The 18,300-nt window shown below is 38.0% G+C and overlaps 2 protein-coding genes across 2 annotated transcripts in view; both read left to right on the top strand.

Annotated features, from left to right (window-relative positions):
* The window catches only part of ATF6 (activating transcription factor 6), a 234,783-nt gene that overhangs the window by 134,541 nt on the left and 81,942 nt on the right, over positions 1-18,300 (top strand). The gene's annotated exons all lie outside the window — the stretch shown is intronic.
* Positions 1,292-5,092, top strand: LOC102401464 (proteasome activator complex subunit 3-like). Its single transcript, XM_044944107.1, has one exon. The coding sequence runs from the start codon at positions 3,452-3,454 to the stop codon at positions 4,208-4,210; it is 759 nt and encodes a 252-aa protein (XP_044800042.1). The 5' UTR covers positions 1,292-3,451; the 3' UTR covers positions 4,211-5,092.

The following is an 18,300-nucleotide window of genomic DNA, read 5'->3' as shown; positions in this document are numbered from 1 at the left end:
TCCATTGCAACCCAGAGTTGAAGTTTTATAAAGACATAAATATTACCACCCACCAGAGTCTTACGATTATCTAGATGTAGCCCCACTGATGATATTTCTTCTAACTTTCATAGACAGAAATCAGTGGGGGGAAAAAAACTTATTTTGGAAGATTAAATTCCAATCCATGTCTCAAACTTACAGGTGTCTCCAATAGTTGATACAACAACAGTTGTTTAGTTTTGTAAGTGGAACTTAGCACCACAGAATCCCATCTTCACAGGGAAGTTTCAGATTTGGAAGATATTTAAAGGACAAATAAATCCATAGATCTGTTCGTATTTCTAAAAGACGAGCAGGGTGTCTGTTATTGGCATCAGTTCATGATGAACCCTACTGGGCTGTGAAGAAAGGAGAAACTGAACTGAACGAGACAACAGTCTATACAGCTGTCCCTAAACTTCCCCCACCTGTTAGCACTCGGTGTTAATTTCATGGGTCAAATCAAGGCATGCAAGTGCATTAAATAATCTTTAAAACTGACCGCTGATGGTTGATGGCAGAAGAATTAGGAGCTATTACTTTCCTACCAACTGCTACTTTCATTCACAAGATCAGAAAACATTACAAATAAATAAAATTCTTACATCACATCAGAAAAAAGAGCAGTTAAATCCCCCAAAGGATTTTATATTTTACCATTAGACAAGTAAAGAAAATAATTTCACATAAATGGCTACATTAATCACTTATAGACAGAAAGAAACTTCTCTCCTTTTTTAAAACAGCAACTGGAAGAGAGGGGATACATGTGTATGTGTGGCTGACTCACTTTGCTGTACAGCGGAAACTGACACAGCAGTGTAAGCAACTATGCTTCAGTTAAAAAGCAGCTAGAAATGTTTTCTCTTTGAAAACAAAATAACCATCTGTTAAACCATATATATTAATACCTTTGAGGATGTTATTGGTACAAAAAGGAATTTCCATGCTGGCCCTATTGTAATCTTTTATAGCCAGAGTTATGAAGAAAATCAACATTTGGGAAATTGTGGTCATGTTTCAAGATCTGCTTTTTCTTTTCTATTTGACAGCTCTATCTAAATTCTCATAACTTGAATGTAAATATGTGTATGTAAAAAATGTATGTATATTTAAATCACCTCTTGCTGCTGCTGCTGCTAAGTCGCTTCAGTCGTGTCCAACTCTGTGTGACTCCATAGACGGCAGTCCACCAGGCTCTGCCGTCCCTGGGATTCTCCAGGCAAGAACACTGGAGCGGGTTGCCATTTCCGTCTCCAAAGCATGAAAGTGAAAAGTGAAAGTGAAGTCACTCAGTCATGTCCAACTCTTAGCAACCCCATAGGAGAGGTTTAATATAAGTATAAATAGAAATTATTTACCTAAGCCAAAAAAAAAACTTGCATAATATTGAATTCTGCTTTTTCTCATCTCGCCATATCTAAAACTATCACCATGTTAATTTTACTTTCTAAGACTTTCTTGATGCTTCTCTTCAACCCCATCACCACTCCCAATGAGGTATTTTTTTTCCATTTGGATTATGGTATCTTAGTGTTTTACATATGTAGTTGAAGCTGTGATGAGCTCCCCAGATCCCTCCTCAGAATTAAGTTTTTATTTCCCAACTGCAAGAAGTCCTGCTGCCAAAGAGCCCGCTTCAGAACTCCCCTGACCCCATCTCAGGATAACTCTGAAGGGCATAACCCAGTTCCCCATTGGGTCCGTCAAGGCTCTGAGATTGCATTGAAGTCCAGCTTCTCCCAGTTCTGTCTCTTCCTTTCCATAGGTGTTTATCTTAAGAACACTCCCTAATAAACTTCCAGTAAGCAACTTCTCTGCTTGCTGGGGACCCAACCTGTAACAACATATTTGTCTTGTTGATATTTTCCTTTTGGTTCTAGATATTCTGAAGTTCTAGTTAGCTAAAATCTTACTATGTCAAGATCATTTCATCAGGCATGTATTGAGCACCTGTAAAGGAAATGAATTAAAACTTGGCTCCTGTCCTGAAAGAGTTTACAGCCTGATCGAAGTGACAATTACATTTGAAACTATACTATAGCATCTTTAGAATAATCCTTAAAAAAAAACAAAAAAAAAAACACCAAAACCCTAAACTTCAATAATTTTAGAATAAAAGTGAGTGGCATGGATTTTACCCTTGGATTACAAAGAACAACAGGAAAATATTTCAGGGAAAGGAAAATGAATATAAATAAATAGGATGAGAGTTTAGAAGGCTATCGAATTTGTCTTTATGATTCCAGAAAACTTTAAGGAAAAGGTAGTTTTTTCACTTTTTTATTTTAAATTAAGTAGAAACTTACAGAGAATTTATAAGACTAATACTGATCTCTCATACAATCTATACAGAGTCATCAGTTTTTATCATTTCTCCACATGCTTCAGCATTCTCATTCTCTATACACATGTACACACTGACAAACATACACACTCTTTTTCTGAAGCACCTGAGAATAGGTAAGTACATCACACCACTTTATCCCTTAATATTATAGTCTGTACTTCCTAAAAACAAGGATATTAACCTCGGTAAGCACCATACACTTACCGAATTCAGGAAATCTGTTACTTTAATCTACAGTCTAGATTTAACTGTAATTATTCACCAAAATGAATTTTTAGAAAAGTTGTGTAACTTAACATTTGCTATAAATTTAAACTAAAAATTATATGAAGTAAGCCATAGAAGATCTCAGAAGTTTTCTAACTTGATTAAAAATATAATAGTGCACTCGCTTCTGACTTTTTATGTATGCTTAGTTGCTCAGTCGTGTCCGACTCTTTGCGACCCCCTGGGCTATAGCCCACCAGGCTCCTTTGTCCATGGGGCTTCTCCAGGCAAGAATACTGGAGTGGGTTGCCGTGCCCTCCTCCAGGGGATCCTCCCAACCCAGGGATCGAACCCGCATCTTCCCCATTGCGGGCAGATTCTTTACCGACTGAGTCACCAGGGAAGCCCTCTGACTTTATAAGGGGAAAGCGTGGATAGTCTCAGATTACATGTAAAGATGTGATTTAAAGCTCTTCATAAGTGAGACTTGCTCTTGGGAGCCCATTTTGTGAGGTGACTTTCAAAAGAGATCGTGTATTCTGGATCTAGGGACTGTGGATTTCCTTGACTTCCATCGTCACAGCTTAAGTTTAACGATGTTCTTTGGAACTGTCTTCCAGCCCGTGGGGGCCAGTAAATAGGGGATGGGCCGCCCAGATAACTAGATCTGGCTGGGCTCCCTCCCCACCTACACACATGTGGTCAGGGTGCCAGGGGGAGTGGTCAGTGTGAGGCTCCGCTTCCACCGCGTGCCAGTCCGCAGAGACCCTGGGACGTCACTTTGGCCTAGCGGGCCCTGGTCTGTTGGGAGTTGGCGGTGGCGCCGGAAGCCCAAACCTGTATCTGCTCCAACATTCGACGCCCCTGGCGGTCATGGCTTCTCCGCTGAAGCTAGAGCAGGACGTGCAGGGGAAAGTAGATTCATTCCGGGCCCGCATCGCCCAGGAAGCTGAGGATCTAGTGTCCACCTTCTTCCCTCAGAAGCTCTCGGAGCTAGATAGTCGCGTCCAGGAGCTCCGCCTGCAAGACTTGTCCAGAATCCGTTCAGTGCCAGCCCCAGAGAGCCTCATTGCCCCAGAGAGCCTCGTCACCCCAGACACTGCGGGTGATGGGCCCAAGCGGGATCCGCCACCTCTGCAGACCCAGTCCTCCATCAAGGTACTAGCACGGCCCGGCGGCGAGGGACAGCTTCTGCGGAGCAACCAGCATCTGGTGGAGCTGATTGAGCATGTAAAGCCTGAGATCGAGCTGCTGAGAGAGAAATGCAACACGGTGCGGATGTGGGTGCAGCTGCTCATCCCGAAGGTGGAGGACGGCAACAACTTCGGCGTGTCCATCCAGGAAGACACCGTGGACCAGCTGTGGACCGTGGAGAGCACAGCAGCCTCCTATCTACGCCGCTTCTCCACCTACTACAACACCCGGGCAAAGTTGGTATCCAAGATAGTGAAATATCCCCAGGTGGAAGATTATCGCCGCACTGTAGCGGAGGTCGACGAAAATGAGTACCTGAGTGTGCGGCAGATCCTGCTCCATTTACGGAACCAGTATGCCACTTTGCATGATGTAATCCTCAAGAACATCGAGAAGATCAAGACCCCTCGGAGCACCAACACTGACAACCTTTACTGAGGACCTTTCTCCACCCTACTTCCTTCAGGAGTTGGCTGAGCTGTTCGGAAGGCTGGTTATCTACAGGTGGCGAAACAACTGGAAATGTGCGTTACTCTTAAGAGACTGTTTCGTAGCTTATCCTCATACTAAATCCTCTTGGTGTAATTTTTATTTGATTTTTCTTTGGGGAGAGAGAATGGGATCAAGCCATCTGTTTGAAGGTGGTAAGGCTGGTCAAGGAGAAAGGATGGCCATTTTAAAAACAGCTTTATAGATGAATGTTGGCCAAGGTTTCTTTTTTTTATGGCATTGGTGATATTGAATGGTTTCAGGGGTTAATTAAAAAAAAAAGTTTTAAAGAAAGTTCAATGACGCTTTTCTTAAGGTTCTGCTCTGTTACTTTGTTCAAACCTCAGAAATGCTCCTTTTATACCATCTTTTGTTTTTTGCAAGAAAAAGAGTTTAAAGGGATGCGTTTAGGTCATTGTATGCTTTCAATTTAGCAAATTGAAATAAAAATCATTTTTTGATGGCCTGTGTGCTTATCTGAACTTTAATTTTCAGATGTGTAGTTTTCCTCCTCCTCAGCTGGACTCATACCTTTGGTATTTTTCAACTCTGATGTGTAAGAAAAATGAGCATATAAAGAGGGATAGATCTCAGTTGTTCTAAAGAAATGGGCATCTATACCTCCCTTAGACTGAAGAGAAATCTGTGAAAATGGCTTCCTGGCACAATCTTCTGCCATCTCAGCATCATCTATTTTCCTTTTACACACAGTTTAGAGTTTCTTCTGTATATCCATTTGTTTAAGTCCCTGCTAAGTCCTTCAAGCTTTATATCACATTTTTTGCCCTCAACTGATTTCCAACTCCTGTACCCTTTTGTCCCTTAAGATATTTCTTATTTCTTAAAAGTTTTCCTGTCAAATTATATGGGTCATTTTTAAAATCTAAAGCCTCTAAAATGTGACTGGGTTTTTTCCTCCTTCCTGCTTTTGCTGCCCAGTTTAGGGGAAACCATTGTCATCTCAGTAGTGATCTATATTGTTGGTATATTTCAGGTCCAGCATTTTCAGATTTTATTTGCTGGTAAGGTAATTTACTATACCCTGAGTCACCTTATGCATCAGAGAATTTCTTGCAGTTACTGAATGATGAATCTTTCTTCCATGGTGGGTTTTTTTTTGTTTGTTTTGTTTTTTTCAGAATTCTACTTTATCTGGTGATGAAGATACTTCAGCCAGCTGAAGTATATTTATTGAAAACTTTTTCAGTGGGACTTTACCTGTGGCTCAGATGGTAAAGCGTCTGCCTACAATGCGGGAGACCCAAGGTTCAATCCCTAGGTTGGGAAGATCTCCTGGAGAAGGAAGTGGCAACCCACTCCAGTATTCTTGCCTGGAAATCCCATGGATGGAGGAACCTGGCAGGCTACAGTCCATGGAGTGGCAAAGAGTCAGACAGGACTGAGCTACTTCACTTTCACTTTTTTTTTCAGTATTAGTATTATTTGAGGATCTTCGTCACTCAAAATCGTCACTCAAAACTTGTGGAAGTTATATAATACACAATTGGAAAAAGAGTGGGAGTTACTTTTGTTGCCTTTTTATATACAGGAATGAGATTATTCCCATGTACAATTGACAGCTTCATCTCTTTTTCCCATTCAGCTAAAAGTGCCCTGAATCCTCATGAGAGTTTTTTAAGACTATGCATAATAAGTTATGACCTTAATCTTTTAATGTATTTTATAGTAGTACTTTCATGCAATAAATTATTTCTCAAATGAGTTTTTGGTAGGGAAATTATGAGGGATTAAATTTATTTTTGTGAAAAATGAGAATGTATTTCCCATTGGGAATTTTTCTCACGTAATATAAGACCCTCTGAAACTAGGTAACTATCCAAGTGAGAGTCTAGAATCTGTTATTAAAACTTGCTTGTGATTCTACTCCCTTCCCCCCTTTTTTGCAATATCTTTCCTTGCCATAAGTGAAACTACCTTCAGATCTTGCTTCAGATAGGATCAAAACATGATTATCTACTCTTTTCATTGATCTTAATCATTCCTCCCTCAGTTCCCCCCTTTCCCCATTTAATGAATGAAATCACTTTTGAAGGAGACTTTTTTATTTAGGAGTTTCTTTTCAACAATGCATTTTGGTTGCCAAGGGTGAAAACCAGCATGAACCTTTATCGGACAGACTTGACTAAAGGCTGCTATAAAAACATTTCCTGTTTAACAGTAAGAATTGTTTAATGTGTAAAGCAGAGATGTTTTCTTTTGCATCTTTTTTAAAAAAGAAATATTTCTTATTTTGAATTATACCACATTTCTAGTGGGTGGTTTTGTTTTTCTAAGTGAATAGTGACGTTCATTACTTTTTTTTCTGGGGTGGTGTCAAATTCTGTGCAGGAAGAGCATAATGATTTTGGGCACCTCTTGCTTTTTCATTTTCCTTATCTTTTTCCCTTGAAGGAGTAAAATAGCTGTTTCTTCATGAGTGAAGTGAATTAGAGACATAATCACCTTTAAAAAATTTTTATTTATATTTGCAACTATATAACGTATCCTTATAACTGGGTCTGTTTTACTAAAATATACATGAATATATGTCTATATTAACCTATATAGATGAGAAAAAATTGTAAACTGGTTTAGTGGAAGCTTTATTTGCAAAGTAAACTTCTAAAAAAATGATGCCCCAAGATAGAACAAGTTTATTCTTTCATTGAACTTCTGAAAAGCCTGCATCTTTCAAATTGGACCTTGTAAAACAACAAAAGGTATTGCCTAATAGAAAGACTTCTGGTTGCATTTAACATTCTTCCTCAAGAGTTCTCTTTATTTCCCTTGTAAGGTATTAGATCTGATTCAGATTAAGTGCCAGGAATTCTACATCAGTTCATGTCGTTTGACAGGCATTTAATTGCATGCCAGTGTGTAATCCACAGTATAAGGAAGTCCAATTGTTGCTTGTTTTTCAACCATAGTTAATCATCTAAGGTTTAAAATACCTGTTCCATATATAATACCACTGTCATCTTGCTTGTTTCTTATTCCCTTAAACTGTCAAACCCTATGCCAGTTCAGTTAATTTGCTTAGTCGTGTCCAACTCTTTGCAACCCCATGGACTGCAGCACACCAGGCTTCCCTGTCCATCACCAGCTCTCGCAGCTTGCTCAAACTCATGTCCATCGAATTGGTGATGTCATCCAGCCGTCTCATCCTCTGTCGTCCCCTTCTCCTCCTGCCTTCAGTCTTTCCCAGCATCAGTCTTTTCCAGTGAGTCAGTTCTTTGCATCAGGTGGCCAAAGTTTTGGAGTTTCAATTTCTTGATGCTGACCCTATGCGAGATTGAAATAAATTATCTCTAATACCCAAGCATGTCTTTTACTAAGAAAATACGCATGTCCTTTTTAGTTCAGATTTCTGGTATTTGCATTTTTCTCCCTGTTCTAACACTATATCAAACAAATTTGGAGCTGGTGCCTACTTCTGCAAAAATCAAGCCCTTTATGATTTCTCCTTGCATATGGTTGCAAAAGCTTTTATTGTAATGAGCCTGTTTCAGGACTGGTATCAAAGCATGGTAGCCAATATGTATCATTTGCTGTTAGTTCTTAAAGCCTCTTCTAAATTCCTTTTAAAAAGACAGCTGAATTGAAAGAGTGTGTGTTTCATGTTTTGTTCTTAGGAAATGGTTTGAAAAACTCATTTGAAATTAATTTTAGTTTTAAATTCTTTTAATGATTCGTGAAAGCTTCTAACTCATTTGATTGGAAATTCTGAAATTGGTAGATCTGGTTTTTAGAACCGAGTGACATACTTTTCTTAAGCCATAAAACTGATATAGAAGAGACTCAAAGTTCTTAAGTTTTGGAGCGTAGAAGTTTTTTTTTTTTTAATTATCAAATTGTTTATAAATTCTTTGGTTATTAGAAGCAACTTTTTAAATAGTCTTAATGAGGTTTTCATATTTCTGCAGAACTCTTACCAAATAGCCTCAGCCATTAATAGATAACTGTGATCAATTTCAAATGTTTTTTCAGTTTCAAAAGGACTATCTCAATGCTCAGAAATTTGAAAAACAAACAGGGAGAAGTCATCTCTAATCCACTAGTTTAATGAAATCATTGAAGCATATGTGTGGGTTTCATTTATTTTAAGAAATACATCTTCTTATATTATTGCAAAAAGATTATGTAAATTTCTATAGAAGATAAGCATTTATATTTAAATCAAGTTTTACTAATTAGAATTTCATTTGGCTGTTATCCCCCAGATTCAGATAGCAATAGATAAACCCCCTTTAATTTTGTCTTTCAAGGATTCTTAAGGCTCTGTTACCTAGCTGTGGCAATGATATGCAGCTAGGATAAGGGTTTTGACCACAATGTGGAAAATAGAGATCAAGTAGCGAGGAAGATGTGTGCCCAGGTTACTGTGGAAATGTCTAGATACTTACATTAGGATTTTACTCAGATTTTGATTTGAGGCTCCATAGTGGAATTAACCATTTTATTGTTTAGTGTTTATCCCATTCCCCCTCAAAAAACATTTTATTATCTCTGTAAATATGGTCAAGAAAGCACTCATTGCCTTGTACTGATTAGATGAGTTGTTCCTTCTTACAGTGATTTGGTGTGAGTAGGAGGGAATCCTACTTCCTTTGTCAACATTTAAACATTTCTGAAAGATGCTATTGTGCACTGACATCAAGGCATTTTTTAAAAATTACTGATCTTTTTGAAAAAACAAAGGACTCAGTCAGTTACAGAAACAGGTGTTGGACCACCCTTGTTCACTGTATTACAACACTGTAGCGCTAACACATAAGTATCTGCCCACCTTGAACTGAAATTATCCATGGGAAAAAAAATAGAAATGTAGAAGTTTCATGACTTATCTTTTCATCAACAGTCATAGGTGTTTAATATTAAATGATTATACATTTGTATATGTTTTTTCTTTGCTTTCTTTTTTGTGATAAGTCTTTAAGTTTCTAAAGTTAGTTAGCAGAATCTTATCAGTGAAGCTTAGTGATCCCAGTCACTCAAATGTAAACTATTTCAATACTAAACTGAACTTAATGAATTATCTCACATAGAGAACGTTGTGTTATTTTTCCTTGTGAAAAACTATCAGGAGCTAATGAACAGGAACTAAACCCACCTACAGAATTAAGTTCCTTTTATAACTTGTCCATTTATTTTAGCTTTGTTATTTAATCTCAGTCTTAATAAAGTTTTGCAACATGACCTTGGAAACACTGTTTGCTTCAGATAATACAGCACTTTGAAATTCTTGAATAAATATATAGCTTCCAATTAAGGTTTTTGATGTACTTTTGCCTCCTTAATTTTACAGGTGAAGAAATTTAGATTCAGAGAATTATATAACATCACACAACTTACGTGACAGAAGTCTAGAAGCCAAATCATCTTCCATTTCAGGCTAGTGCTTTATTCACTGCACTGTACTGCATCTTCATTTTCAATACATGAGATTATAGTGTCTTAAAAGGGAGTTCTAGAAACGTGCAAACCAGTAGCCACAAATTAACATATCACTACGAAGTGGTGTATTACTTTATTATATGAAATTTAAGAGAAGTTGAAATGTTTTTAAACCAAAATGGGCTATAGTATTTTTACTAAAAGATTATATAAAGGTATCTAAAATAATATCTAAATTTATATGGTATCTGTAACTTTATTTTGGTCATAGAAATGACCCTTACTAAGGAGTCAATACCCCCAGGAGTTTGAATACTCCCATTCCACTTCTCCTGAGGAGACATTCTAAACTATCAGCCATGCCATTTGTGGTGGTGGTGGTTTAGTCGCTAAGTCGTGTCCGACTCTTGCGACCCCATGGACTGTAGCCTGCCAGGCTCCTCTGTGCGTGGGATTCTCCAAGCAAGAATACTAGAGTGGGTTGCCATTTCCTTCTGCCCGGGATCTTCCTGACCCAGGAATCGAACCTGGGTCTCCTGCATTGCAGACAGATTCGTGCTGGAGGGAGTTGCTATTACAGCATTTGGAGATAGGTGGGGAGAAATATAGTACAAGATTTTATTTATTTCACTTGAATTTATGGGTTTAAAATACCTTACTGACCAAGTCCCCTACCCTCCCATTGTTTACCACCAAAGAACTGCTGAGTGGAGTTGTTAAGGCCCTGTCCGTAATAACCTACAGAATGAAGGGGAGAGGAGAGGAGCGATAGGTTTTGTTGGAGACGAAGGCTCAAAGGACCATTTCCCAAAAGAAGTTTACCCTCTGGGGCGTCACAGTGCTCATTATAGTAGCCACCAATCTTCAGCTCTAACTGGCCCTAATGCAGATGCGTTGTAAGAGCAAACTACACACCAGAGTTTGAAGACTAAGAACTTGAAGAAAAAAAGTAAAATAGCTCAATAATTTTTACACTGATTACATACAAATTGAATGATAGTATTTTGAATATGTTGGGTAAAGAAAATAGATTATTAAAATTAATTTCACCTATTTCTTTTTACTTTTTTATTACTAGAAAGTTTACATGTGACTTGCATATATGGTTCGCAATATATTGACCTTAGGCAACATGCTTAGAGCTAAGATTTCTAAGTTAATTGGGTTGAGTCTTGAAGCTGAACCAAAACCTTCTGTGGTGACATTATGGGGACATTACATGAGGACACTGATTTGTCTTTTTTTCATAATGTATGGTAAAAGTGAATCAAGCCTTCTCAGAGTTCAACTTCATCTTGGAACTTGGAGTGCCTAAAGGGAGTGGATGGCCAGCATGCCACTTAAACATATCTTCTAAATATCTTATCTCTTATCCACACTTATGATGAGAGCCTAGAGTACTAGCCTTCTGTATTGCTAACTCAGGGTGATTCCGTATGCTTTAGAAACCTAATAGATGGTAAGGTTGACATCTTATTTTGAAGACTGACTTTCCTAACAATTTTTACCTGGATTAAGGAATAATGTATTTATGGATACCTTCAGGCAAAGTCAGGCTCATCCTCAAGGAACAGCATTTGAACACTCAGTGAAATCTGGAAAATTCCACTGAATTCCTGTAATACTGTTTCTTTGTATTATTTTTATGTGTACACGTATAATACCTTCTTTAGGTAAGTTTCTTGAGAATAGTGAGGGACTTTTTTTTAATTCACTCTTTATCCTTTTGGTGTTTTGCATATAATAAATTTATAAAGCATTTTGAATTTAACTGAGCCAAAACTTGATCAAACGAAAGAAAATTGTTTTCTCATAAGACATACATTAATAGTAAGTGAGGTACTTTGTTACAACTGCACATGTTTGTGGATGTATACCCAGGAATATGTAACAATGAGAGACATCTAAAAATCTGATTCATAATTAAAGACCAATTTTAGGCTTCTAATTAAACAGTTTTTAATCACAATAATATAAATGTTTTAAAGTACTTCTGGCAATTCTCCTTCAATATTCCCAGTGATTTCATTAAGCCTATTCACCCTGCAACAGCTGCAAGTTATTCCAAACATCTGTACTGAATTCCCATGCTGTATAAGCCCATTTGAAAACAACTCTCTCACCCCATTAACAGCATCAGTAATTCTCTTATTACTTTTCTAACCAAGAGTTATGAAGAAATTTGTATATCAAAGAGTGAAAAGTTTTGTTTTTCAAAATTGATTCTCTATGGTAATGAACATAATGCTTTTACCCTTCCAGATTTCTGATTTTAAAAAGTTAATTTCTTAAATACTTAAAGGTACATAGTTTATTAAATACTCAAGAAAGAATTCTCTTAGATTTTAAGTTTTATTTGCTAATATAAAGACTTAAAATATTCTGGTTAAAATTATTTCATAAATTTTAAACAGTTTAAAAAGTACAGTGAGGTCAAGACATCACTGTCTTATTCCTCAGCTTCTTTAATGTTAGTGAATGTTTTTGTCTGCTTCTTTCCTTCATTTTCTGCTGTGAGACAAGCACAAAATTATTGAACCCATTACCTATGTATTTCATAGCTTACTCCAATACTGCTTTAAGGCACCCATCTGGAACTAAAGAAATTTGACAGACTAAGATGGTTGCTCTTCTGTAGAGGAGTAGTGAAAAAGACCATTTTATGAGCTTCATGAGCTGAGAGTTAATATTTTCAGTAAACCAATAAGTTGAATATAGTCCTTTGTATTTAAATTTCAACTTATTGCATTGCATTATATTAAGTCCAAAAGACCACACAGTATGGTAGGAAGTTTAAATGTTACTTAAGAATCGAATTTCTGTTTATACTTTTAGAAAGAAGATTAAGAGTAATGACAACAAATGAAGTCAAAATAGCTTGATTAAAGGAAGCAAATAATTGTAGTTTATTAAAAGAATATCTCCTTAATCTTACAGTATGTACTAATTTTTTGCTTTGCAAGTACATAAATTTATGTATTACCTGAGATACGCTCATTCTGTAAAAGCTTTATGTAAAATTAATGAACTTCAGCCCCATAAGAACATTTAAAAATTAAAACTAATGTTTGAAAAATGAGAACTTTCATAATTCCCATAGGAAAGACTATAAGAAATAATGTATCAGAAAGAAATATTACTATTTACTCATTTTTTAAGCTCTTTCATTTCTACCACAGAAATCATTTAAATTTTTTCAAAAAGGTTTAACAACAGTCCTGCCTAGAAAATAAATTTGAGACTTTTAGTATTATTTCATGGTGATACTATTCTAAATATATGTTTAATCAGTAACTAGATTTACTCTGAAATTATTTCTGAAAATTTTTAGCTACACTGTCAGATTAATGGCTAACTTATTTTCTTTTTTAAATTTAATTTTTATTTTATTTTGGAGTATAGTTGATTTACAATGCTGATTTAGTTTCAGGTGTATAGCAAAGTGATTCAGTGATATGTACATTGTTTTTCAGATTCTCTTCCCATATAGGTTATTGGAGAATATTGAGTAAAGTTCCCTGTCCCATACACTAGACTGGTCCTTGTTGATTATCTGTTTTATATATAATAGTGTGTATGTGTTAATTTCAAACTGATCTCTTCTCAGTAATTTCAAGAAGCAGTATTATTGCATTAAATAATCAAATTGTCTCTGTCCATTGATTAACCTATCCTGAGGATTTACTAATCTATTATTTTGTTCAGGTGTATGTGAAACTCTTTCTGTACATGTGCTTGAGCTCACAATAAGTATTAATGCATTTATTACCTTACATATGGGAATACATTTGCTGTATAACCCTGGTAACATTGTTATGATGTTTTAGTATAAAATTACTAGTAGATAGAGAGACCACTATGTCAATCACCTGTACATTATTCCGTCCTATTAACCAACAGAGATTCTTAACTGTCATAAAATAATTTTCTAGTTTGTCATACATACGAAGTATTTGAGTGTAATTATAAGAAGTAATTTTTAAAGTCAGTCAGTCTGAAGTGACCAAGCATATTCTTCAGTCTCAACATTCCCCCCTACCCCTACCCTCAGTATACCCTCACCCCCAGTATATTTTAGGCAAGCCTGAATTTGGATTTCTACTCATAGTTTTGGCAGTCCTAATGAGTGTAGTGAACAAAGCTAGTGGAGGTGATGGAATTCCAGTTAAGCTATTTCAAATCCTGAAAGATGATGCTGTAAAAGTGCTGCACTCAATATGCCAGTAAATATGGAAAACTCAGCAGTGGCCACAGAACTGGAAAAGGTCAGTTTTCATTCCAATCCCAAAGAAAGGCAATGCCAAAGAATGCTCAAATTGCCGCACAATTGCACTCATCTCACATGCTAGTAAAGTAATGCTCAAAATTCTCCAAGCCAGGCTTCAGCAATACATGAACCATTAACTTCCAGATGTTCAAGCTGGCTTTAGAAAAGGCAGAGGAACCAGAGATCAAATTGGCAACATCCGCTGGATCATCGAAAAAGCAAGAGAGTTCCAGAAAAACATCTATTTCTGCTTTATTGACTATGCCAAAGCCTTTGACTGTGTGGATCACAATGAACTGTGGACAATTGTTCAAGAGATGGGAATACCAGACCACCTGACCTGCCTCTTGAGAAATGTGTATGCAGGTCAGGAAGCAACAGTTAGAACTGTACATGGAACAACTGACTGGTTCTAGATAGGAAAAGGAGTACGTCAAGGTTGTATATTGCCCTCTGCTTATTTAACGGATATGTAGAGTACATCATGAGAAACGCTGGGCTTTAGGAAGCACAAGCTAGAATCAAGATTGCTGGGAGAAATATCAATAACCTCAGATATGCAGATGATACCACCCTTATGGCACAAAGTGAAGAGGAACTAAACAGCGTCTTGATGAAAGTGAAAGAGGAGAGTGAAAAAGTTGGCTTAAAGCTCAACATTCAGAAAACTAAGATCATGGCATCTGGTCCCATCACTTCATAGGAAATAGATGGGGAAACAGTGAAAACCGTGTCAGACTTTATTTTTTGGGGCTCCAAAATCACTGCAGATAGTGACTGCAGCCATGAAATTAAAAGACACTTACTCCTTGGAAGGAAAGTTATGACCAACCTAGATAGCATATTAAAAAGCAGAGACATTACTTTGCCGACAAAGGTCCATCTAGTCAAGGCTATGGTTTTTCCAGTGGTCATGTATGGATGTGAGAGTTGGACTGTGAAGAAAGCTGAGAGCCGAAGAATTGATGCTTTTGAACTGTGGTGCTGGAGAAGACTCTTGAGAGTCCCTTGGACTGCAAGGAGATCCAACCAGTCCATCCTAAAGGAGACCAGTCCTGGGTGTTCATTGGAAGGACTGATGCTAAAGCTGAAACTCCAGTACTTTGGCCACCTCATGAGAAGAGTTGACTCATTAGAAAAGACTCTGATGCTGGGAGGGATTGGGGGCAGGGGGAGAAGGGGACGACAGGATGAGGTGGCTGGATGGCATCATTGACCCAAGGCACATGAGTTCGGGTGAACTCCGGGAGTTGGTGATGGACAGGGAGGCCTGGTGTGCTGCGATTCATGGGGTCACAAAGAGTCGAACACGACTGGGTGACTGAACTGAACCGAACTGAATGTGTGTAGCAGACAGCAGCTTTTTTAGATTTGAACTTGTTCTTGAATCACTTATGAATAAATGAATGAATAGATAAATAAATGGCTAAAGTAGGTACTCACCTGAAGTTTGGTGGTTTCAAACCACTGTCAGTCAATTCAGTCGCTCAGTCATGTCCGACTCTTTGCTACCCCATGAACTGCAGCACGCCAGGCCTCCCTGTCCATCACCAGCTCCCGGAGTCCACCCAAACCCATGTCCATTGAGTCAGTGATGCCATCCAACCATCTCATCCTCTGTCATCCCCTTCTCCTCCTGCTCCGGTCTTTCCCAGCATCAGAGTCTTCTCCAGTGAGTCAGCTCTTCACATCAGGTGGCCAAAGTATTGGAGTTTCAGCTTCAGCATCAGTCCTTCCAATGAACACCCAGAACTGATCTCCTTTAGGATGGACTGGTTGGATCTCCTTGCAGTCCAGAGGACTTTGAAGAGTCTTCTCCAATACCACAGTCAAAAGCATCAATTCTTCTGCATTCGGCTTTCTTTATAGTCCAACTCTCACATCCATACATGACCACTGGAAAAACCATAGCCTTTACTAGATGGATCTTTGTCGACAAAGTAATGTCTCTGCTTTTTAATATGATGTCTAGGTTGGTCATACCTTTCCTTCCAAGGAGTAAGCGTCTTTTAAATTCATGGCTGCAGTCACCATTTGCAGTGATTTTGGAGCCCCAAAAAATAAAGTCAGCCACTGTTTCCACTGATTCCCCATCTATTTGCCATGAAGTGAAGTTCAAACCACTGTACTGTAATTTTATTTTTAAAATTTTGATTTCATTTTCTAGAAAAGTTTTATATTCAGGGAGTTGTCATCCAGTTGTACTTTAATCATTCTGTGACTGCCCACAAATGAGTCATACATTTATTTCCTCTTTGTGAACAAAGAAAATCATTTAACAATTCTCAGTTTTCTTCATGAACAAGGTATATCATGGGAGCTTTGAAATAGTAGATTCAAAGATTTATAGGACTGTCTTCACTACTCATAAAACATCTAAGAATAATTCCTAATATATAAGATTCAATTCAGTTCAGTTCAGTCACTCAGTCATGTCCGACTCTTTGTGACCCCATGAATCGCAGCACACCAGGCCTCCCTGTCCATCACCAACTCCTGGAGTTCACTCAGACTCACGTCCATCTAGTCAGTGATGCCATCCAGCCATCTCATCCTCTGTCGTCCCCTTCTCCTCCTGCCCCCAGTCCCTCCCAGCATTAGGGTCTTTTCCAACAAGTTGGCTCTTTGCATCAAGTGGCCAAAGTATCGGAGCTTCACCTTCAGCATTAGTCCTTCCAATGAACACCCAGGACTGATCTCCTTTAGGATTGACTGGTTTGATCCCCTTGCAGTCCAAGGGACTCTGAAGAGTTTTCTCCAACACCACAGTTTGAAAGCATCAATTTTTTGGCGCTCCATCTTCTTTATGGTCCAACTCTCACATTTATATATAACTACTGGAAAAACCATAGCTTTGACTACATGGACTTTTGTTGGCAAAGTATTGTTTCTGCTTTTTAATATGCTGTCTAGGTTTGTCATAGCTTTTCTTCCAAGGAGCAAGCGCCTTTTAGTTTCATGGCTGCAGTCACCAGCTGAGGTGGTTTTGGAGCCCCAGAAAATAAAGTCTTTCACTATTTCCATTGTTTCCCCATCTATTTGCCATGAAGTGATAGGACTGGATACCATGATCTTAGTTTTATGAGTATTGAGTTTTAAGCCAGCTTTTTCACTCTCCTCTTTCATCTTCATCAAGAGGCTCTTTAGTTCCTGTTTGCTTTCTGCCATAAGGGTGGTGTCATCTGCATATCTGAGGTTATTGATATTTCTCCCGGCAATCTTGATTCCATCTTGAGCTTCATCCAGCCTGACATTTTGCATGATGTACTCTACATATAAGTTAAATAAGCAGAGTAAGTAGAAGTACATGAGAGGAGCTAATGTGGACTTAAGCTTGGAAATGAAAAGGGGCCATATTTCGTGCTGAAGGTAAGAACGAAGGAGTCCAAGATTTTAGATTTCTATTTTGATAACTAGATGGAAATTGATGAGTTAACGAAAGTAGAAAACCCAGGAGAAGATAAATTGTCGTTTAAGAATACTGTTATAGATATTCCAGTGGCGATGTTTAGTGAAAAATTGTAAATATGGGTCTTCAGTTAATATTTGGGAGGTTTGAGTCAGACATACACTTCAAGTCATGGGACTAGATGAGAATGCCAATAATATGGGTTGAAAAAAGATTCACCACTAAGAAACACCAATTGTTAATGTGGAATGTGGTGGAAGAGAAGGTAACAGTAACATTGGAGGAAAATGAGAACTAAGAGAATTTGAGGAGAGAAAGTTGCATGTTAAATGCTGCAGAGAGAAATCTAGCGTGAAGACTAGATAAAAGCAAGTGGCTTGGACAATTAGAATGTTATATTTTTGAGGACTGTTTCAATAGTGTGGTAGTGACAGAGTTAGTTTTCATTACTGTGGGCATCAAATGGAAGATGAGGAAGCCCATTGATTTATGACTCTATTGTAGTTTATCTATCTAAAATAATGCCATTATTAACTTAGTTAATGTTTTTGAAAAATGTTAGGTCAGACATTAACTGGCAATGTCAAATATGTCAGAAATGGAATTGCAGCTCTGTCCTAGTAGTGTTTCTTGATTGTAAACAACAGAAACCTACTGTAACTTAAAAGCAGAAACTGCTGACATTAAGCAGAAAAGGAATTTATTGGAAGTCTATTTGGTAGTTCACAGATACCATGAAAGGCTGGAGAATTCAGCTTAGGATGTGGTGGGAACCAAAGGAAGCCACACAGCAAAGAACACAGCCATTGTCTCAGCTCGAGACGCTGGGTTGGGATGGCCCTCCGCTGGGCACCCACAGCGTGCCAGCACAGCTGGCAGTGGCAGACTCCTCACCGCTGTGAGTACTCTGTGCGTCTCCCAGTCTTTTTTCACCAATGCCTGAGCCTTCAAATTTAAAAGGAGTGTCTG

This window comes from Bubalus bubalis, chromosome 6, assembly GCF_019923935.1.
Source record: "Bubalus bubalis isolate 160015118507 breed Murrah chromosome 6, NDDB_SH_1, whole genome shotgun sequence".
Classification (NCBI taxonomy): domain Eukaryota; kingdom Metazoa; phylum Chordata; class Mammalia; order Artiodactyla; family Bovidae; genus Bubalus; species Bubalus bubalis.
This window is presented reverse-complemented; position numbering and strand designations above follow the sequence as displayed.

Excerpts from the sequence above, each read along its gene's own strand:
- LOC102401464 (XM_044944107.1), top strand. The coding sequence starts at position 3,452 with ATGGCTTCTCCGCTGAAGCTAGAGCAGGACGTGCAGGGGAAAGTAGAT.